The 23079-nt window shown below is 39.7% G+C and overlaps 2 protein-coding genes across 2 annotated transcripts in view; one reads left to right on the forward strand and one right to left on the reverse strand.

The window, feature by feature from the left end:
- LOC140697659 (NADH-cytochrome b5 reductase 3-like) overlaps positions 1 to 23079 on the forward strand; it is a 63264-nt gene that overhangs the window by 11819 nt on the left and 28366 nt on the right. The window lies entirely within an intron of this gene.
- Positions 2472 to 21894, reverse strand: LOC140697958 (uncharacterized). Its single transcript, XM_072966364.1, has 5 exons — positions 21890 to 21894; positions 19969 to 20492; positions 17285 to 17417; positions 7779 to 7824; positions 2472 to 4453 (listed from the first exon to the last, which is right to left on the reverse strand). Exons 1-5 carry the CDS (start codon positions 21892 to 21894, stop codon positions 4289 to 4291), a joined length of 873 nt encoding a protein of 290 aa, XP_072822465.1. The 3' UTR covers positions 2472 to 4288.

The following is a 23079-nucleotide window of genomic DNA, read 5'->3' on the forward strand; positions in this document are numbered from 1 at the left end:
ATTTTATTCTTTTTTACAGGATTTCCATTGCTAAAGTTGCAATAGACCTTAGAGTTAGAATACATTTAATGTCCTCTTCTTTTTCCTTCAGCACGGTTATTAAAACAATGCTGTATTTGAAAATCAATGACATTTTAGGCACATTAATAACATAGGTAGAATAACCCTTTCAAAGTGTGAAGTATACTGATGTAAATCATGTATTTGATGTGGAAAAGGCCTGTAATGTACATCTGAATTGTCACCAGCTTTTGGTTAGTAAGAATAAAGTTGCCATCCTTGTCTGATTGTTAGCTCGATCTGCTGGAACTGTAATGTCAAGCACAGGTGCAATGAAATGGGTGGTAGGTTCCATCAGCCAGAAATTAACACAGAGTTACTAGGTGGAAAGAACTTTTTTGAAGGACTGATTTGCCAAAACAGAAGTAGGATATCATTACAGCACTACAGAGATTTATTTTGTTTAATGTTCTTGTGGTGACAGCTTTCCAGTGCCAATTAACCTTGGTCCTTTTTCTTACTAAAAATAAGAAAAAATGACATACCTCTTGTGTTTCTAATTAAAAGTTTTTCCTTTGTGCTGTTTAGCCCCAGACGTCATTTATAGAAATATTTTAATTCTACATGGGCATTTCTACATTGAAATAACTATGTTTACATGCATGAAGAGAATTAAGAGTTCAGCTGTTTAGCCAATTACCTTTAATGTAAAAAGTATGTATTTCACCATCTATTCTAGGTAATTAGAATTATGTTGCAATGACCAGGCACTAGATATCTCAATTTTTTATTATTGATCTATCAAAATTTTATTATTGCTTAAAGCTAAGGTTTATTTTGTGAAAGGAGATACAAGGAAGTGAAGTCTTCAGATACTGAGATTAATTCAAAGATGCAAAGGAAGGAGAAAGACCTCATCCATTTTAGAGCACAAAACCTCACCTTTATAGTCCCTTTCTCTGTGTGGATTCCCAGGGTCAGTGTTAGGCAAGCTTGGATTTTCTTTTGTTGGCATTTTTGGCTTGCATTTTATATTATACAGTTTCACACATAATACAGGTCAATGTGTGGTTTATGCTTAGAATTAGGTGCTAGGTTAAAAATCGGTGAAAAAATCAAAATACGTAAAAAGATAAAATGGTTTTACTTCTCACATTACAAAAATACTCAAGACCGGTATTACTTAAATCATGTGGCTTTAGTCTCTTAAAGCCCTGTTGTTGGGAGGGGCAGTGGGCTGAACCTGCCTGAACCTGGGGAAGAGTGGGCTCCCACCTCCCAGCCCATCCCGCAGCTGCCTGCATGGGGGTGGGCAAGGAGCAGTGTATACAGATGCCCATGCTGCAGCTACCTGTGTGGTGGGGGCTGGGGGTAGGGGGGAGTGGCAAGGGACAGTGTACATAGATGTGTGTATTCCTGATGGTCAGGATCTTATTTTTGAGGGTCTTTTGTTTTTTAATAAGAAAAGAGTCATGTCTGTACGGCACCTAGCCCTGGCTCTAATTGTAGGCCCCGGCTGGGAGCACAGAGGGGGCTTGAAAGGATGAAACGTGTTGTCAGCGGGCATGGTGGCAGGGCTGGGTGTGGGAGCAGGTGACGTGTGGGCAGTTGGTGCAAGTGAGCCTTGTTCCTCCTGGAATGCAGTGTCACAGTCATTAAACCATGCAGGTCATGTATAAAAAAAAAAGGTATTGTTGGGAGTGGGGTGGGATATATAGCTCAGCGGTAGAGTGCGTGCTTAGCACGCGTGAGGTCCCGGGTTCAATCCCTAGTACCTGCATTGAAAAAAACCTGACTGTTCATGCCTTTTCGGTCCATCTTTACTTTTAAGTCTTTGTGGTAGTTAATTCTCAGTGTGGGATGCCAGGCTCCAAATATGAATGTGCTCTGAGCAACATAAATAGAATTAATAAGCAACACAATCGTTATTACAAAAGTGCATTTTTCGTGACAGCAAAGACTTAATTTCCATCATGGAACATATCTGGCTACATCTACCTGAGTTTGATTCCCATGTGGTTCACGGGACAGAGCTGACACCCCAGCTGTCTTAGTCTGCTTGGGCTGGAGAGCTTCAACAAGGGGAATTTCTTTCCTTCTGGAAATTTCTTTCTTTTGTTCTGGAGGCTGGAAGTCTAAGGTCAAGGCGCCTGTAGATTCCCTGGTGAGAGCTCTCATCCTGGCTTGCAGACACCCACCTTCTCACTGTGTCCTAGCATGGCCAAGGGAGAGATCTCATCTCCCTTCCTCTTACAAGAACACACGCTTCCCATTGTGGGGTCATCAGAACCTAGTTACCTCCCTGCCTCCACTTACCACATCGGGGGCGGGGGCGGGGCAGGAAGGTCAGGGCTTCAGCATCAGAACTTTGGAGAGGACACAACAGCACCAACTAAAACCAGGCTTCCTGTTACTCCCCAAAGTCTCTTTGGAAGTGAATAAAAAAAATTTTTTTTGTTAACCAGTATTCATTTATTATTTATAATGAACATTTTATTAGGAGATTGTGCTCTTGTTACTTCTCAACTTTAGCTGATTTGTTATCCTGATTTGGGACAATGAAATAATTCAGAATAGTCTGCTTATTCTTTGCTTTCAAGATTAACTAGTTTTGTTTGAGCAATACCACAACTGCTCACTGCCCATTACAATTTATGTTAGTACAGCAGGTTAGTACTTTGTTTTACAAGCAATCTGGCTTCAACAAAATGTTTATATCCCAAAAAGTAACACAAAGAAGGAAAATATTACATGCAAGAAAAGTGTTGACTGCAGTACTATGTATGTTGTCAAGTATTTTCAACTTAAAATAGTCAACAAGACTTAAGAACATAGACAAGTTCAGCCCTAATAGTTGAATATGCACATTATCTACAACCTAATAGCACCACTTCTAGATACATGCCCTAGAGAAACCTGAACTTGCCCACCACGATAAAGCTTATGGTTATATCAAAGACACAGAGTGTAAAGAAGGCTGGAGAATCAAATCTATTTTATAAACTCTGTTCTTCATAGACAAAAACATATACTCAAATTACGGTTGCTAAAACTCACATTTATATGGTCACCAAATACAATCTTATGAAAAGCACTGAATTGAAGTCTTCTACCCATCCAGTAATACTGCTTCCCTATTGGAAGCAAAATCTATTTTTAAAATATTTAATCACAAAGCAAACCATGGTGTAGTAAATTCAACACAGAAGAAATCATTATTTGGGTGGCACAGGAAAATAGGCACTTACTTCACTAGTCGATACTCCTACAAACACAGAGATTTACAATTATATTAAACAGTTAAATTAAACTCAAAATATTTTTTCACCTATCCTTTGTCCCTTCTTGCCAAAGACCAGTTTAGACTTTAATCTATAATAAGAACTGGTTCCAAGTATACTATTTTGAACTCAATTGGTATAACAAATCTTTTTCCCTCTCCCAGAACTCGGCCAGAGTCAGTATATAGTTATGTTCCCCCTTCCACGTTATTAATGAAATATGTAAAACACAGAACTTTGAAAACCCCAATTATGTAATGTGTTAAATTCCAATGTGCTTAAAGGCATCAATTGGAATGTTGCTAATGTTAAGAATATTTTTAAGATTTGTCTCCTTTACTTTTACACACTGACAAATTATTAGCTCAGAAAACATAGCATGATCAATACAAAAAATAAAATTTTATTTCACAATTCATAACTGGGCTCATAATGAGCATTCAGTGTACAGCACCGTGATCTACTTGGCCTGAACTGAATCAACGTAATACATCAGAAGTCCCAAACTGTCCTACATCTATATCATTTACTGTCTATGAAGAACCTCAATAAGCTCTAACTCTGAAATTAGTTCATAATAAATTAAAAACAGGAGTTAGAAAATGCAGTTATAAATTTACTTCTGCCTCTTAAGCTCTGAGGCCTTGGCCAAGTTATAGAACACAAAATCCAAGTTTCCTCATCTGTGAAATGGAAGGACACTATTCCATCTGTTCTGGTTATCCCACAAGGCTGATACATAGAAGACGTGAAATAATCTATATAAAACTTCTTTCTGCCCATGTAAGATCACAGGTCAAGCAGAAGCCATGAGCACAGCTTTCTGGAAAACCAGTTTCCTTCTCTCACGGTCAACTGAGACACGCTGGATACCCATCAGCCTCACTGCACAACAGGCCAGTGGGGGTGGTATCCTCTCTGTCTTCTTCACCTTCCGTATCTTCGCACTCCCATCTCCCACATGTAGGGTACACAGAGTTTTCTTCACTTCTTGAAAAATGGTTTCCTCAGGCCAAGGTCGAGGCACTTGCTCTGGTGGTGGTTGTGGCCCCACCGCAGGTCCCTAGGTCCCTGTCATGCTGCTGCCAAGTTCCCCAACATGGACTCCCGCGGTGGCCCCGAGGTGCTCCTCTCAGAGGTGAATAAAAAATTAAAGCCTGTTGGAAATTATCCTAGAAATTAAGAGAAAGCATGATTAACGTTTAAAAGTCCTGTTTTGAATAAAACTTTTGTAATATGACTACTACCAAAAAAACCAGTATCAAAGGGCAGTGATACATAAATTCAGGAATATCTTTGTTAACTCTGGATAGTAGGTTTGGAGGATTTTTTTTTAATAGGAAGAAAACATAGATCATTAAGTGCACAGTAGTAAGATAATCATTGTTGTCTAGTTTTGAAGAAAACACAGGTAAGTTTGATTACGTTTCTTTGTCAAAGCATTTACCTCCCCCTCACTGGTTTACTTAAAACTCCCGTCTGCCTCCAATGAAAGATACTTCCTAATGTGGTTTATTTTGGTCAACCTGGTGAGATTATTGGCAGAGGTGCCAGAAGCAAACCAGACACGTGGGAAACTTACTGCACAACCCAGACTCTCCGTCAGTCACCCTTGGCTGAAGGAAACAGGCTTCTGAACAGACAGCCCCACAGATCTGAGCCAACTTTTGGTAAATGGTGGAGACAATGAGTGCTGTTAACGCTTGGAGATCATGTGCCTTTTATTGGGTTCATGTGCATCTCGGGATAGCTGTGATGGTGGAGTTGGGGATGTAACACCACTTGGTATTTCCAGTGAAGGGAATAAATACATGAAAGAAAGTGTGGAAGTTAATCTGAAGTCTACAGCGCGGTGAACTTTGCATGCATATCCCCAGTTACTGTAACCACTATTTTGACTTTCATCACCATTGCTTTTTTCCTTGAACTTTAATACACGGAAAACACAATATTAATACGCTATTTCAATTTCAGTAAAGTACCCTTTAGTGCTTCAACTATAAAACGATTGAATTAGACTGACTTGCTGCTATCACCAAAAAGCTACCTTAAGCCATAAGCATGTATTACATGTATACGCAGAGTTAATCATGGAAGAGTTATATTATGACCGTTAATAAATTTTGCTTTATGTTAGTCATGTCAGGAAGTTGGGGAGGATTTTATCCCTCTGTTAGCATAGTAAATATTATTTTCTCTTGTGTATTATGTTTGATGAGATTTAAATTTTTAGATTTCCCACATGCAAGTGTATTTGTTCTAATATTTGATTTTTTGTTTGGTAGATAGCATCGTCACTAATTAAAGGAAAAGTCATTGATGCCAGAAGTTTGAATTAATTTTATATTTATATTATTCGTATCTTCTTCATGGAATAATTTAGGTGGGAATTTATTAAAATTACATAAGACTGATTTTTTTAACAAGAACTTTTTAATGGAAACTTTTTCCTTATAGAATGAAGCTTTCTACCAGATTTTTGGATATAGTTTAAATAGTGGACAACATTGAAGGCTTTTACTATTCAGTTTCTTTAAACAATTTTATTTATTTAATGGAAGAACTGGGGGTTGAACCCAGGACCTCATGCCTGCTGAGCATGTGCTCTACCATTGAGCTATCCCCTCTCTACTCACTGTTTTTTAATAGAAAATTCTAGTCTGCAGTAGATTAGAATTGCCTGAAGTAGAAATGACTTTAAAAAATAACCTAATGTTTTAAATAATATCCATAAGCCTATGTGGATATAAATTATTGAATAAATAAATAAGTGAGGAGTACAGATTTTTCCACCAGAAGAAATCCCAACAATTTACATAGAGACTTCACTCTCAGAGAGGTAGAACATAATTGCCACTCCTTACGTGTGAGCTGTGAGCTGTGCATCATAATCTCCTTCCAAAAATAAAGAGTGGTTTCTCAGTAGAGAAACTTGACACTACCTCAACCAGGTGATCAAGATTAATATCATCAGTGATGCCATGTTGACAGTGCGTACTTTTGATACGATGTGGTAAGAATGACTTTTTTTTTAAATTGAAGTATAATCAGTTTACAATGCTGTGTCAGTTTTTGGTGTATAGCATCATGTTTCAGTCATACATAAACATACACCTGTTTGTTTTCAGATTCTTTTTCATTATAGGTCACTGCAAGATATTGAATATAGTTTCTTGTGCTATACAGTATGAACTTGTTGTTTATTGATTTTATATATAGTAATTAGTATCTGCAAATCTCAAACTCCCAATTTATCTCTTCCCATCCCCTCACTCTCTGGTAACCATAGTTTTCTTTCTATGACTGTTTCTATGACTGTTTTGTAAATAAAATCACTTGTATCTTTTTCTTAGATCCCACATGTAAGTGATACAGTATTTTTCTTTCCCCTTCTGGTTTACTTCACTTAGAACGACAATCTCCAGGTCCATCCATGTTGCTGCAAATGGCATTATTTCATTCTATTTTATGGCTGAGTACTATTACATTGTATAAATGTATCACAACTTTTTTTTAAATTTTTTTTTGGTGGAAGGTAATTAGGTTTATTTTCTTATTTTTATTTTTATTTAGAAGCAGTGCTGAGGATCGAACCCATGACCTCATGCATGCTAAGCATATGCACTCTACCAGTGAGCTATACCCTCCCCCTTATACCACAACTTCTTTTATCCAGTCATCTATTGATGGACATTTGGGTTGCTTCCATGTCTTGGCTATTGTAAATAGTGCTGCTATGACTACTGGGATGCATGATGTATCTTTTCAAATTAGAGTCTCCTACAGACATATACCCAGGACCACTGCTGGATCATATGGTAGCTCTATTTTTAAAGGAATCTCCATACTATTTTCCGTAATGGCTGCACCAAACTACATTCCCACCAACAGTGTAAGAGGATTCCCTTTTTCCCACAGGCTCTCCAGTAGTTTTTGTTTGTGGACTTTAATAACGATGGCCAAAGAATAACTTTTTTTTCCAGTGGTCGTGGTCCTACAAATCCATAACCTCAGTCTAATCATGAGAAAAACACCAGGCAACAAAATGCCTAACTGGTACTCCGCAAAACTGGTATGGTCAGCTAAAAAAAAAAAAAAAAGACGAATGTCTGAGAAATTGTCACAGTAAAGGGCAGCCTAATGTGAGACAATAGCTAAGTATAACTGTGATCTCCTGGGACAGAAAAGGGACTGTCAGTAAAAACTAAGGATGCATGAATACATTTTTGACATCTGTTAGTGGTAATGTATCAATCTTGGTTCACTGATGACAGAGCTACCATAGGAGTGTTATGATTTCAATGATGGGGAAACAACATTTAGGGTTAAGGGGCACTTGGTACTTTCTTCACAGTTTTTCTGTAAATCCCGAACTTTTCTAAAATAAAATGTTTGTTTTAAAAATGCATGTAATTTCATGCAATTGAGGAGAAAATCCCTGTTGTCTGATGTCTCTGAGCTACAAGTAGACTCCATTGTGTACCATGCTATCCTCACCTGGGGACTCCCTCTGACAGTGCCAAGCGACAGCCAGCAACCAAATCTGCAAAGAGGAAATTACAAGAGCGTTATGAACCAGAAGTCTATTTCCACTTTAATTATATCCCCCAGCTTCAAAGGGAAACCTGTGCCCATACTCAATTTCTTTAAAGTACATCACAAATCATTTTTTAAACTGTCTCCCTAAGCCACCTTCCAAAAATTCTTAATTACAATGCACTGAAGAACCAGAAAGTCAGCCCCCGTTACTCATCTGCCTACTCTTAAGGTTATAGCTTTACATTCCACTGTATCCCACGTTTTACAAGTGATTATAAAAAAAACAGAGTAAACTGAACAGAGAAAGTAATTATTCCTACAAAAGATTAGGCCGGACCTCACCATGAGCCATTAACATTCTAGAATTTGAGCAAGGAAATAGAAATTGAATTTCAGGTACTATCTTTAACAATGGTATCATTTTAATGGAAATGAAAAGCAAAAAAAGCTTAAACTTACTATTTCCTGAATCGAGGAATTGATACATCTAAGTAACAGTATTTTAAAGTGATTTGTATTTGTTTGGGTACAATGAGCATAGGAAATACTCTATAGTTTGTTTTTAAAATTTCTGACCTTATAACTCCAGAAATGCCAGCATTTAAAATGTACTTTGTGTATATTACATGTATACATACAAACACAGACATTAGTGAATGTGTGTAGATTATAAATGCATATCTTTAAATACAGTCTCACACACACATCAGAACACAAGCAAAGGAGGGGGCATCTTTCTCCCAATAATACTGGGTTTCATGTTTTACTTTTGGTCACTGGTACATTTGCATAATGGACTTGTAAGCAGAGCTGATATGTGTTCAAGGTAGTATATAAGCAGTAAATTAAGTCTGAGACACTGTAGGACAATTATGTTCTTTTATTCCATTCCAGGGATAGAATGCCTGCTTTGAGTGCCCCTTGGGTAATACAGAAAGGCTTTTTGCTAATGTCATTAAAATAAAGCTGAGCTCTTTAAATCCTAAATAGATCTGCTTTGGTATCCGAGCAAAGAGTATTTCTTTGGGAATGAGTCAGACTGCATGCAGGTATTTCTAAATGTTGACGGAGAGGCGGGAAGCTGATATGCATTTTCCTCTCCAAGGTGAACCACTTGATAGTTTAGAAGATCTGTTTGACAACAATTTGGAGTGGATGTGCAGTATTTTGGACAGAATAAAAAGCTTTGAAATCTTAGGCTGGATTATGAATCCTGGTTCTGGTACCTAAATCTGTGTTATTTAGGTAAATTTTACTAACACCTTTGATTCACACTTAAGTTTACACATCTGCACATTATGGGCAACTCTCTTATCTTTGAGAAACAAAATGAACATAAGTGATTAGGTGGAATACCTTCCAAGGTGTCTGGTACACAGTCAGAATTCAAGAGTGGTGCCAAAGCCATGCAGGGTTTTAGTGGGGATTCAGTGACATTGTAAGTGTGAGACTCTACAGCCATGTCTGGTATATGGTGGACACTCAAACAGGGTCCTCATTCAGCAGTGCTCTCAGATTGCTGTGCTCATGTTCTCTACAATTATGATTAATTCCTTCAGTGATGCTTGAAGGTTACGTTTGAAATCTGTGTTTATTTCTGGCTGGAAGCCTACTCCTAGGCATAACGCAACTCTTTTTTTTTTTTTTTTTTTAGAAATAAAAGATTTGGGGAACTAAGTGGGGGTGTATGGAAGCATTCAGGACTTGGCCAGGAGCATTCCAATGTATATATATTTTTTTAATTTTTAAACTTTTTAATTGAAGTCTAGTCTGTTTATAGAGTTTGCTAATTTCTGGTGTACAGCATAGTGGTTCATTTATACATATATATTCACTTTCATATTCCTTTTCATTATAGGTTATTACAAGATACTGAATATAGTTCCCTGTGCTGTACAGTAGGATCTTGCTGTTTCTCTGTTCTGCGCATAGTAGTTTGTATCTGCTAAACCCTAACTCCTAATTTACCCTTCCAACCCCCCTTTCCCCACTGGTAACCATAAGTTTGTTTTCTATGTGAGTCTGTCTCTATTTTGTAAATAATTTCATGTGTCCCTTTTTTAAGATTTCACATGTAAATGATATCATATGGTATTTTTCTTTCTGTCTGACTTACTTCACTTAGCATAGCACCATCCAAGTTCATCCATGTTGCTGCAAATAGCAGTATTTCATTAATTTTATGGCTGAGTAGTAGTCCAATGTATAAATATACCACAGCTTCTTTATCTAGTCATCTGTTGATGGAAGTTTAGGTTGATTCCTTGTCTTGGCTATTGTATACAGTGCTGCTATGAACACTGGGGTGCATGTATCTTTTGAGTTAAGAATTTTCTCTGGGTATAATGCCCAGAAGTGAGATTGCTAGATCAAGGGGGCAGTTCTCTTTACAGCAAACCTATAGACCTGTGTGACCAGGAGCATGTGAACTACTTGATCTTGAGGCTTCTAAACTGTAGAATGAAGCTGTCACTTCCTCTCAGGGTCGTTTGGGGAGTGAGTGGGGGTGTACAGAAGCATTCAGCACTTGGCCAGTCACAAGTCAGACCCTCATAGACATTGCCGGAGAGTGCTGACTCTCAGAAGCATCTTCAAGACAACAACGATGTTTGTATCTAATCATTAGACACTGGAAGGCTATGAAGTATTTGTGAATTATGCTAAGAAATTATGCCCTGTATATTTCTGCACTGTGTTTGGTAGAAAAGTACATCATGTTTGATACATTGCTTTAATATTTAATCAATCAGCATTCCTTGATCCTGATACCGGGTTTCCATCATTATTCATTTTCTCTTTAATCGGTAGTTGAAATGCTATAACCATTTCTAATCTTACCTAAGTTTTGTCGAGACTTGACTAAGTTAACTTTTTTTGGATTCAGTCACTGGAAGTGGATTACTTATTATTTTAACTGAATTACTGTTTGATATATTAGTCATGTTTGTTTTCCTGCTGAATCAACATTTTCAGCTGTTTTGTTACTTCACTGACTTTTCTGTTTCAAGTTTATTCTTCCCTGTTTACTCACTTTCTTTTGCCTTTCTGTTTGACTTAGTCTTACGGTTTTTTTTTTAAACCACTGAAGTGTTTTGTGTATATGTTGTACTATAAATATACAGACATATACACCTATACAGACTTTATATCTCTGAGAAAATCAGGTAGAACTTACCACTTTTATGACACTCATGCTTTTTTCTATTGTTTGTCATCCTAAATTCGATATAAAAGCTTTTAGATTTTTGTCATTTATAGTACTTTTGTGTTAACATTATTATTACTTTTTTTTTTTTTTTAGAAATAGAGGATTTTGAGAAGTAAGTGGACCCTACCTGCTGGTTGGGCTTGTGTCACCCTAGTGAGAATGGGGCTCGTGTTTGCTAACAAGACATCTCTGCTGGGGCAGTAACTCGTGTGGCCATCCCGTGGGGGCTGCTCAATGGTACACATAGTGGAGGGTTCTGTGAGGGACACAGACAAACAGAATATGCCACCTGAACTCACAGGACCACTGCTTTGCTGACAGAGGCAAGAGGAACACATGCACAGTGGACTGTTCATACCTGGATGTGACATTGCATTAGTTTGCATGCAGAGTTAGTAAACTGCATGTCCAGTGACTGTAAAAATTCCTGACGGCAGTCATAACAAGAGAAGCTGACTGAAGAACAGGGAAACAAAGTATAGAAAAGGGGGACTAGAAGGAGTGAAGAGTTCACTGCTTGGTTTTGGTTCATTTTTCTGTTAACTTTTCAGACAAGATCTCATTTTCTGCCTTATTAGCCACAGAGTCCTTTCAAGTTCCTGTCTGGTGGAATCCCAATTATTATATTATATATATAATGATATGTAATATAATATAATTGCTATTATATTGCAGCAATCTTATGCTATAATTTTATCTTCTGTTTACTAGATTTCCTATTCATGACCTGCTTCTGAACTAGAGAATAAATTCATTTTGAATTTCAGATTTTGGAGGTTGAATTACTGCTATGTGTTTGGCCAGATTGATTAGTTACTACATTTTACAATAATGTACTTATTGCATACATTACAGTAGTGATGAGACCAGCCTGCTGGAGTGGATAATAAGCAGAACTTACACTGTTAGGGGGTCTAGGACGCCGTTATGGAGAGACAAGCCCATGGCTTTAGCATCAGTCTGGGGGAGAACAAGATAATTAAGTTGCCCAGTCAGGACGTTACAGCGGTAATCTAGATTGTGAAATTTTACATTATACATTTAGACTATGATTAGGCTACTTTATCGCTTAAAGATTTTAAAACTGTCTCCAATAAAAAACTCAAAATATTAAAGTACACTACAGTTTATCACAGTTGAGGCGGGGGAGTTAATACCAACATCCTTGCTAATGTATTTGTGGTGATAAAGTAATAAATTTGGGCATGAATGTTCTTTTAAGCTATGGATTAAAAGATGTGAATAAATGACTAATTAGTTTAACAGTTGATTTTGAGCACGTGTCACACATCCGGCATCTTGGAAGATGTTAGGAATACAAGGAGAACGATATATGGTAGTTGTGTGTCAGCTTCAGGAAATTCACAGTCTAAAGGGAAACTCTGAAGTCTACCATGTGAGAGAAAAAATTTACTAAAGAGAAAAAATTATGCAACTTTGGCATGATTTTTATGGAAGACTTTGAAATACAATATTTAGATGTATTTTCCTTCTTAAGATGTCAAAACACTTTGAGTCTCTAAATTCTATCTGTGGGGCTTGCCCCTTGAACTAATTCATGTACCTCACTGCTGGTTAACCAACAAAGCACGGAAGCCAGCAGGCCGGTGACAGCAGCCATGGTCCCCACCACTGCTTCATCGGAAGTTTCTTTGGAATAGTGATGAGTGATTTCATTAATATGTCTAGTGGAGCTCTTTTTATCTCTTCTGTCCACGGGTGCCTTCTCACCATCAATGCCAGGAGTGAAGTTTAAAACAGGCATTGCTACTGCTGTACGTTAATGAACAAGAGAATGCTTCTCACATTAAGAAAACTAGACTCTCTTACCTTAGTCTTTGTTTTTCCATTAAAATTCTGTTATTGACGCAGTGTTTTAAAAGAATTGTGGCAAATGCTGTTATTCTGTTATTAAATGAACAATATTACAATATAAAATATTGAGAAAGGATGTTATGAAGTGCTTTTAAAACTCATCTGTTTGGCACATGAAAAGATGCTCAATGTCACTAATTATGAGAGAAATGCAAATCAAAATTAAAATGAAGTATCACCTCACACCTATCAGAATGGCCATCATTAAAACATCTATAAATAATAAATGCTGGAGAGGATGTGGAGAAAAGGGAACCCTCCTACACTGTTGGTGGGAATGTAGTTTGGTGCAGCCACTATGGAGAACAGTGTGGAAATTCCTTAAAAAACTAAAAATAGACTCACCCTAGGATCCAGCAATCCCACTCCTGGGCATATATCCAGAGGGAACTCTTAACTCAAAAATATACATGCATGGCAGTGTTCACACCAGCACTATTTACAATAGCCAAGACACGGAAGCAAGCTAAATGTCCATCAACTGGATAAAGAAGCATTGGTATATTTACACTATTTACAGCCAAAAAAAAAAGAATAAAATAATGCCATTTGCAGCAACACAGATGGACCTGGAGATTTTCATCCTAAGTGAAGTTAAGTGAGACAAAGACAAATATCATATGATATCACTTGTATGTGGAATCTGAAAAAAAATGACACAAATGAAGTTACCTACAAAACAGAAAGAAACAGATTCACAGATATAAAAAAAAAAAAAAAAAACTTACGGTTACCAAAGGGGAAAGTAGGGGGTAGAGAGATAAATTAGGAGTTTGGGATTAGCAGGTATACACTTTTATATACAGAATAGATAAACAACAAGGTCCTACTGTACAGCACAGGGAATTATATTCAGTATCTTGTACTAACCTACAATGAAAAGGAATATGAAAAAGAATACATATGTATAACTGAATCCCTATGCTGTACACCTGAAACTAACAAAGCATTATAAATCAACTATACTTCAGTTAAAAAAAAGACTCCCCTGATGTTGCCTAATAAATCTGAATGGTGTAGCGGGTGTTGGGGACCTAGCCAGGTGGGCACCGGCCATCTATACAGTCTACACTTTGTAGGAAGGTCAGGTCCTCTAAACACACCAGCAGGTGCACAGCCATGCGGGCCCAGAGCCCTGCCTTAGGTGACTGACACAGTAAGTAGCTGGGGTGACAGCCCATGTAACATGCACCAACCGTTCCAAACAACATGTGGTCCAGCATGCAGGCACAGTTCAGTCCCCAGGATCTGTGTTATCACCTGCTGAGAAAACAAGTTCATCTGAAATGCTTTGGCTGAAGAGTTCATTTATAGGATTCCTATAATTAAAGCATGTTTGAGTTTCCATCCATATTTTTATTGTTGTTGTTGTTGCATTCATTTTTTAAAATTATTTTTACTAAAACTTTATTTTATTTTTATTTATTTATTTTTTTAACCAAACTATAGTTGGTTTACAATATTGTGTTAATTTCTGGTGTACAGCATAGTGATTCAGTTATACATATATATATATATATTCCTCTTCAGATTTTTTTCATTATAGGCTGTTACAAGCTGTTGAATATAGTTACCTGTGTTGTTGTTTATCTATTCTGTATATAGTAATGTGATTCTGCCAATCCCAAACTCCCAATTAATCCCTTCCCCCATATTTTAATTTACTGCATATTTATAGTTTTCTCCAAGTTTCATCATCATAACTTCTCAGGATTTTCATATCCTTTACTGGACTCCCAGTTTACCATTTATCCAACATAAGGATGGTATTCTGTTAGGACTACATTTCATTTTTGTTTGAGAGTCATGGTAGCAAAAATGACGGTGTCATTAGAGAAAATTAAAAATAAAAAATTGCAACAACAAAAATAGAAAGACCCTGTCTAAGAACTATTTCCGGGGAGGAAACCATTAATTCTGCTTTTCATGGGTTATATTCTAGTCACCAGCAGGACCTCAAAGCTGAGTTGAGGAACATAGGTCACTTTTGTTAATCACGTCTCAACTGGGGTGTAATCTACCTTAAGGCAGTGACCTTCATTATTGTAAGTTATCTGCCACTGTTGATGTCTCAGTGGTTCTGGCATCTTCTGGTGCTTTTCACCTTTTTTTGGAGTGGGGAGGAGGGTCGTTAGGTTCATTTATTTACTTATTTCTTTACTGGTGGAAACAAGGATTGAACCCAGGACCTCATGCATGCTAAGCAAGGGCTCTACCATGGAGCTCTACCCTCTCCCCTCATATCTTTTTAAGTTTATCTTATGAGGTGGACATTATTTAATAACAATAAAGGATACTATTTTATAACATAAGGAACACCAAGGTGAGAGATTTGAATGGATTCACATTATATACCTGGTGGAGCTAGTCCTGAGCCTGATCTTGACCGTGTTCACATCTTCTGCAAGTCTTCTAAATCCACACAGCAGGGCTCGGTACATGCCAATTGTAAACATCCAGCAAGTCCGTCACGTCTGGGTAAAACAGAACTCTGTTCATCACAGTGATGGCATTTAGAATAAGACCACTGTTTGTGTTTGCGTTCAGGTTTTTCAATTATGAAAGGCTTTACCGTGTATTGATGTTGATAGAAAATTCACTTTTAGTGCGAAATGATCAGACTTTTAATGAAAGCTCTCCCTTTTGACATAAATGATTGGTGACTTGTTCAGCCATAAAGTCTACTACTTTCAGTCACTACTACATCTCAGCACACGTGCTGAGAAAGGGGGAAAGGTTTATATTGTTTGCCTCATTCTGCACTTAACTTAGTCAACTCAACACTATAAAAGTTTGTGGAAAGGTTAATCTGAGGTCATTTCAATTTGTCTTTGGCTGCTAGCCACGTGGAAATCACTATTCCTCGCTGAGGGTTGATGTCATCAGACTGAGGTTAATGTTCACAGTCTCACCAGGCCTCAGTGAAAATGTAATATATATATGTGTGTGTTACCAAATGAATGTGTGATGGGCAACAGAAAAATGTAAATGTTGAAATGACATATTTAGGGATTATTATGTTTGCAAAAGGTATTCTTTAAATTTGTGTTTGCTACTGTGTGGCCACAGCAACATTTACATGAAATATTGTACAGTTTATTAGGTTTTTAAAAAAACATTAGCCTTTTATTCAACACATTTATTGAGCATCAGTTTACTCTGTGTTACATAAACTGAGAAAAGAGAGCCCAGAGATCTTTCAGGAGCAAGACCTCGGTTTAGTGACAAACAAGTAAACCAACAGAAGGGGGGTCCATGTGCTTTGGCAGCAGTGAGAGGTGAAAGTCTTAACTTTGAGCATGTTAAGGGTACATGCAAATCAAAATCACAATGAAGTCTCACCACACACCTGTCAGAATGGCTGTCATTAAAAAGTCTACAAGTAACAAGTGTTGGAGAGGATGTGGCAAAAAGGGAACCCTCCCTACACTGCTGACAGGAATGTAAATTGGTGCAGCCACCATGGGAAACAGTATGGAGGTTCCTCAGAAACTAAAAATAGAACTACCATATGATCCAGCAACCCCACTCCTGGGATCTGGAAAAAAGGAAAACTCTAATAAGTAAAGATACATGCATTCCAATGTTCATGGCAGCACTATTTACAGTAGCCAAGACAGGAAGCAACCTAAATGCCTATCAGCAGATGTCTGGATAAAGAAGATGTGGTATATGTATACAATGGAATACTACTCAGCCATAAAAAGAATGAAATTCTGCCATTTGCAGCAATGCCAATGGACTTAAAGAGAATTTTACGTTAGTGAAATAAGTCAGATAGAGAAAGACAAAATCTATATGATATCCCTTACATGTGGAATTTAAAAAATCTTTTTTTCCAACCTATTGTGAATACTGAGTGCAGGGAGTTGCTGAAGCCTCAGCCAATTGGTAAATGATGCAAAACTGACAGACAATAAATATGCACTGTTGGGGGGGACCATGGAGGGAAAATGGATTAAATCCTAAGTGATGATGATGTAAACTGCAGATGAACAAAAGAAGGAGCAAGGCAGTGTTTTGAGAAGAAATCAAAGCAACAGGTGAAATAAGTCAATTAAAATGTTAGGCAGAATACGCAGGCAAGGGACATCTGAGGACAGGCTCTGGGTGACGGACTGAGAAGGAGCAGTGTCCTGTGATGGAGGTGGGGTGCTCTTTAGGGAATCTTCTGATGTCAAATGGAATTTCACATCTGAGTTTATGATCAGTAAAGATCTGGTTTCTTTAAGGGCTTCTCTGAACTACATTATGTTATAACTATGGAAATGGTATAAACATGTGCATAAAGTTGAGTTCTAAATTGCTGTTGGTGGCCAGTTAGATAATTACAGCCTTAAATGATGTGTCAGTGTTTTTCTTCTTTATGTTATTTAAATACCTGTATGAGTGGGATGGCTCTGAGAAATCCGAATGAACGGGACAGTCTACACCTGGGCCTGTGATCAGGGCTGCCTTTCCACCATCTGGCTCTCCCTTTCCATGGTCCTTCCCCGGCTGGACATCGTGACAACCTGTGGGACACACACACATGATAACCGGGCTTTAATTCCCTGTGGATATTTATCAAGAAGAGATTAAGAAGAGTACTGTTTTCAGGGGGTTCCTAAGAGAAAGCTCTTTGAACTGTTATGGGAGTAGGTGTCAGTTTCTGCTTTTGGTCTGCTGGAGGGAGTCATCTCCAATATGACCTCACTTCTTCTCTGGGCCCGAGCTCAACATGGACTCCGAAATTGTCTTTAAAAATTGATTCATTTCTTTTTTTTAAAAAAAATGATACTATTCTGTGGTGCTGTCAGTTAACCCATGACTCAGGAAGAATTCGGCTAAAATACATGACTTGAGGCAGAATATTCATACTGTTATTTAATGATGTGTACCCTCTGTTCCTGTTCCTGAAAAAGAAGTGAGAGGGTCACAAGGGAGAGTGGACAGCAGCAGCGAAGTGAGCAGTTCAGTGAGTTCACTGCCTGGCTTGTTACTACACAGCAGAGCCAGAGGAAGTCTTGCTAACAATTTACCAGTGAGATTCTTTTTTAAAAAGTTTTGTTTTGGGGGGGTAATTAATTTTTATTTACTTACTCACTTTTTTTTTAACAGGGGTACTAGGGATTGAACCCAAGGTCTCATGCATGCTAGGCATGCACTCTACCGCTGAGCTATACCTCCCCTCACCCCAGCTAGACTTTCAAATAATTGGTATAAATGCATTCCTAAGTCAGATTTTCACTCCTCCACTAAGCCAGGATGCTGTGAAACTTTGATGATGATCTTGCTCGCATTCAAACGAATGTGTCATCTAAAGGATGTTTGAATGCAAAAAGACATTTCTGTTTTATTGAAGTATAGTCAGTTTACAATTTTGTGTCAACTTCTGGTCTACAGCATGGATCAAACTTTTGGTAACCAGACGGGTGGGAAGGGATATTGGGAGTTCAAAATTTGCAGATACTAACCACTATATATAAAATAGATGTAACAACAAATTAATACTGTATAGCACAGGGAACCATATTCAATATCTCGTAGCAACCTGTAATGAAAGACTTTTCTTAACAGTCGGTCACATGGCTTTGTTTTAGGATGCATACTATGTCTGTAATTCCTAATATAGTGAGTGACACCTATATCAGATACTAATAGCTACAGGAACAGGGCGCGTGGCTTAAATACTAAGTTTATTGTCTCATGTAACAAGAAACCTAGAGTTTGGGCAGGTTCAGGCTTTCTTAATTCCAGGGCTCAGTGGCATCACTGCCAGGATCTTTGAGTCTTTTTTCCCCCATCATCCTCAGCCAGGAAACTTTAGACCTTATAAAAGAAATCCTTCAACAAAGACTCAAGAAAGAATCAGCAAAGTTTGAGGAAAGAGTTTTCCCTCCAAGTCAAGCATTTCCTGATTAAGTCACAGGTCTGGCTGCCAGAAATACACTCTGCTGACCCAAGAAACAGCCGACACTCAAACCAAAATTTGCCACTTTTGTATCTTAAAAATTAATTTCGCTAAAGAGCCAAGACGTGGTAATTCATGACAAACGACGCGTCTTTGGTGGACACATTGATATAAAGGAATAGCGCCATGGATCTTGGCCATTTCTGCAAAAGAAAAGCTAGCTGTTGATGGCCAGGTGACATGTAAGATCCCAGAAAAGAAAAGGTGGGAGAGAGAGGAATTCAAGGCAGTTCAGGGCAGAACAAGCTCAGGCCTCCTGTCCTTAGTAAATGCTCACCAAGCAGAAGGCAAAATACTGCTTACCCGAAAAGGAGTGGGGGAGAAGGGGAAAACCACAGGAGAGTCAATGTGGCACAGGGAGGGTGATGGGAGGGAGCGAATCTGGAGCTACACAGCCGAGCATCAAGCACAAAAACGCTAAGGAAAGTAACTGCGACGGAGATGACAATACTTGGCAGCTCCCGCGTCTCCCCCTCCCCATAAGTTCTTTGGGTTTCCCAAATTCCCTCCACCTCTGCTCTGGACCAACACTCAGGGGTGTGACCCGCCAGCGGGAGACTGCGCTCATCTTCCTCTCGGCGGCTCCCCTTGCGAGGGCGCCCCCTCCTCCCGACCCGACCCGCGTACACCCCCGGCGTCTCCGAGGGGCTGGCAGCGCGGCGGCCGCCGCCGCCTCGCCCACCTCCCGCGGCCCCGCGACCCTTCCGTGCCCTCCCGGCTGCGCCGCCCGCTCCCGCAGCTCCACCCCCGCCGAGGGGACCTCCGTGTCTCGGGGGACTTCCTGCCTCTTCCGCTCCTCCGCCTCGCGGGGAGACCGGCCTCCCCCGGAGACCAAAGCCGCAGCAGGCACCCGAGGGCTCCCCCAGCAAAGGAACCTAGGGTCCGGCACCCACACCCCACCCCCCGAAATGCCTGGGCGACCGGGGTCCGCGCGGGGCCCCGGGGCGACAGGCACAAGCGAGCCCCCGCCGACGCGCCGCCCTCCCGGCGGCCTGAGCCTCCCGCGCCCCCGCCAACCGCCCCGGCCCCCGCCCGGCACCCTGCGGCTCCTCTCAGCCCCCGGTCGGCGGGGCAGCACGGAAAGCCCCGCGCGCCCCCGGCCGCCAACTCACCCGAGACCAGACGAGGCGCAGAGGGAAAGCGGCTCCGCCGACGCCCGCGGCGACCGGTCGCGGGCCCGGGATGCAGCGGCGCGCAGACCCAGGGCGCCTCCGAGGCGCGGGCCGCCGCCGCCGCCGCCTTCTTCCAGCCCACGCCGAGAGTCCGAGCCTCCGGGAGGGGCCGCAGTTTCCTCACGCGTTGCCAAGCCCCCTGGACAACAGGGCTCCCGGGCCGCCCTCGGAGGAACCGGGGCTGGAGCGAGGCGGGCGAGGAGGCGCAGACGCCCGGCTGAGGCGGCGCGGCGGGACGCGGACTCCTTCGCGGGAACCCTGAGGAGCCGGGACTGCGGGGGCGGCTCTCGCTCACTGCGCATGCGTCGCTTTCTCGTGGCTGCGGACGGTCGCCTGTTCGCCGGGGGAGAGCGAGCGGGAGACTATCCTGCTGCTTAAGGTAAGCTCGGTAAATGATGGCAGCTGTGACTGCTGCATTACAGTGGCCCAGGTGTGGCCCGAGTGGGCACGCTGTTATTTTTGACCTGCAGTGGGAAATTAGAGGTTTAGTGATCTCCTGTTCCGTGTGGTTTTTCTTAAGAGGTTTATTTTTGTAACCTTAAGTTGGAGTTTTTGTTATTCATTCTTTAGTTTTATTCCTTTAAAATGTGCCATTCAATGATTGAGAACCAAAAACAGTGTAGATTTATTAGAAAAACTGAGAGCTAGTGTTTAGAGTTCTAAAACAGGCAGAAGTCAAAGTTAAATTTCTGAAGTTAACATGTCCTTGGTGACACCTTTACATTTCTGTGTACAACACGTGATTAAATTTCCAATGTTTATTTACAATAATACTGGAGTGTCACAGACTTGACTATAGCTTTTAAAAAAGTTTTTTATTTAAGTTTATGCCCAAAGTACTTAAGTGGTGTGTGTATATATATAGATATATATATGTATGTGTATATATATAGTAATTGAAGTGTAGTTGATTTGTAATATGTTAGTTTCTGGGGTACAGCACAGTGATTTAGTTATACAAATATACATATTCTTTTTCATTAAAGGTTCTTACAAGCTATTGACTATAGTTCCCTGTGCAGTGTATTCGGTTTAATAAATTTTCTTGGAGTCTGTCATAACTCATTTTCACTTGAATTAGATACTTAAGCACATTTTATATGAATTCATAAACAAAAACATAGATATATACATATTGAGCTAAAATAATTGAACGCTGTAAACTAGATGACAGTTGTAACTGATGAGTTCTTTTACACACAGCCTTTTAAGAGTAACTTTATAAATTTCCTTTCTAAAATTATTATACCTGCATCATTTCTTATCTTCAGTTGCACTTGTAAACCCCAAACTTGGAGTGACACAGTAACTTTTTGGTTAGACTCCTTGGGTCCTTGTAACTGCTTTCTTGCTTTCTGGATTTCCAGTTTTCGTGAGGAAAATATTTTTAAATCTAACCGTTTTCAGGCTATCAATTGCCTAGATTTGTTCCAGTTCCCATCCATTTGTCTCTGTTTTTAGTGCTAATACCTGCAAGGAATTCCATATACACTTCCCATCATAAGCAGATTAGAACCCCTGTGTTGGCATCTACTTAAGAGAAGTCGCAGTTGCTCCTCCAACCTGAGCAGTTAGTAGGAAGGGATACGAGGACTGTGGCCTTTTCCTTCCCATGCTGGATTCCTTCACTCCATGCCTGGTACACAAAAAAGCTCCGCCTGAGAACAGCTGTTCTGTTTACCTCTGGATTTTTCCCTCCACATTTCCTTTCAGTCTTTTGAATCCCTCAGCGTTCAGTGTTTTCTGTTACCTGTCCCCCTTTATGTTTCCTTCATCCAGTTTCTTCAATGAAACTTTCTAACAATTCTACAAAGCATAGTATCTGCTACATAGGGATTGAAGGTGCTTTTGAAGCACTCACCCCATATTTCTTTTTTTAAAAAGATGAGTTTAGATGAATAAGCCTGGTGGAAAGAAGTTTGTAATAGCAACTTATTTATTGGCGAACAGGATAAAAACCGTTTAAACACAGCAGGGGTGACATTTGGTTCAAGAAGGTGATGGGGCAGTTAGTTTCGGAAAAAAAAAAAAGACAGCATCCTGCAGAGGGAACATTCTTAGAAGCAGAATAATACATCATGCTCATCCTTTCGTGCAAGATTTAAGACAAAAGTATGTCTTGAAGTTCACTTCAGCCTCATGGCTTTATACACTAAGAAGTTTGTCCAAAACACTCTAAACTTTTTCTCCTAATGAAGTTCCTTTAGGTTAGAGAAACAAATAGAAGTGGGGAGGAGAGGAAAAAGGAAATCCCATGAAGGTAAAATTAGACAAGCAAAGTCTTGTTCAAGTGTAATAAATGTGTGGAAAGAGGAGGAGGGAAGAAGAGGTTGGAGGAGACATGAACTGAGGAAGTCAGTTCGTCTTCCTTTTGTAGATCCTCCTAGTTTGGCTATGATTCTGGTCCTTTGGTCTAGTCTTAGTGGACAGCAGGATTCTAGAGACATGAAACAGGACGAGCCTGATGATTGTCTAGTTAAATTTAAGGCATCATTGGATAAATATGAGTTTATTAACTCAAGTACTTATTGTGCACCTCCTTGGGACAACAGATTATCCTAGTTGCTGGAAATGCAGCAACGAGAGATACAGACAAGATGCCAGCTTTCAAGGAACTCACCTTCTGGAAGGGAGGGATGAGCAGTGGAGCAGATGTCTATTAAGTAAAATGATATCAGACCTGTAAGTACCAAGGAGAAACTGAAAGTGATGTGATGAGGAAGCCATGGGAAATAGAGTGGAAAATCTATCCTATTCATAATGGCTACACAGTTGCTACCATTTAATTCACCTGAAAAAAATGTGCAGGGTCTTGTGACAATAATGAAAATATTATGGAAACAGTAGGTGGACACCATTAAAAGCTGTGAATGTGACTTCAGTGGGGCTGTGTCTCTTCTGTTGATGGGTGAGTGAGCCAAGATTTAGAAAAATTTAACATCTGACATTTTTGAGGAGCACAGCAGTGGTTACTTTTCCCATTGTGCATCTGTTTGTGTTCCACACCCTTGGATTCGGCTTTGAGATATTGTCACACATCTGATGTTGGCA

Source organism: Vicugna pacos, chromosome 8, assembly GCF_048564905.1.
Source record: "Vicugna pacos chromosome 8, VicPac4, whole genome shotgun sequence".
Lineage (NCBI taxonomy): Eukaryota > Metazoa > Chordata > Mammalia > Artiodactyla > Camelidae > Vicugna > Vicugna pacos.

Excerpts from the sequence above, each read along its gene's own strand:
- LOC140697958 (XM_072966364.1), bottom strand. Across the intron at positions 17,418-19,968 it reads TGCGCCTCGTCTGGTCTCGG|GTTGTCACGATGTCCAGCCG; the intron begins GTGAGTTGGCGG and ends TGTGTCCCACAG. Across the intron at positions 7,825-17,284 it reads GAGCCATCCCACTCATACAG|ATTTGGTTGCTGGCTGTCGC; the intron begins GTATTTAAATAA and ends TCCTCTTTGCAG.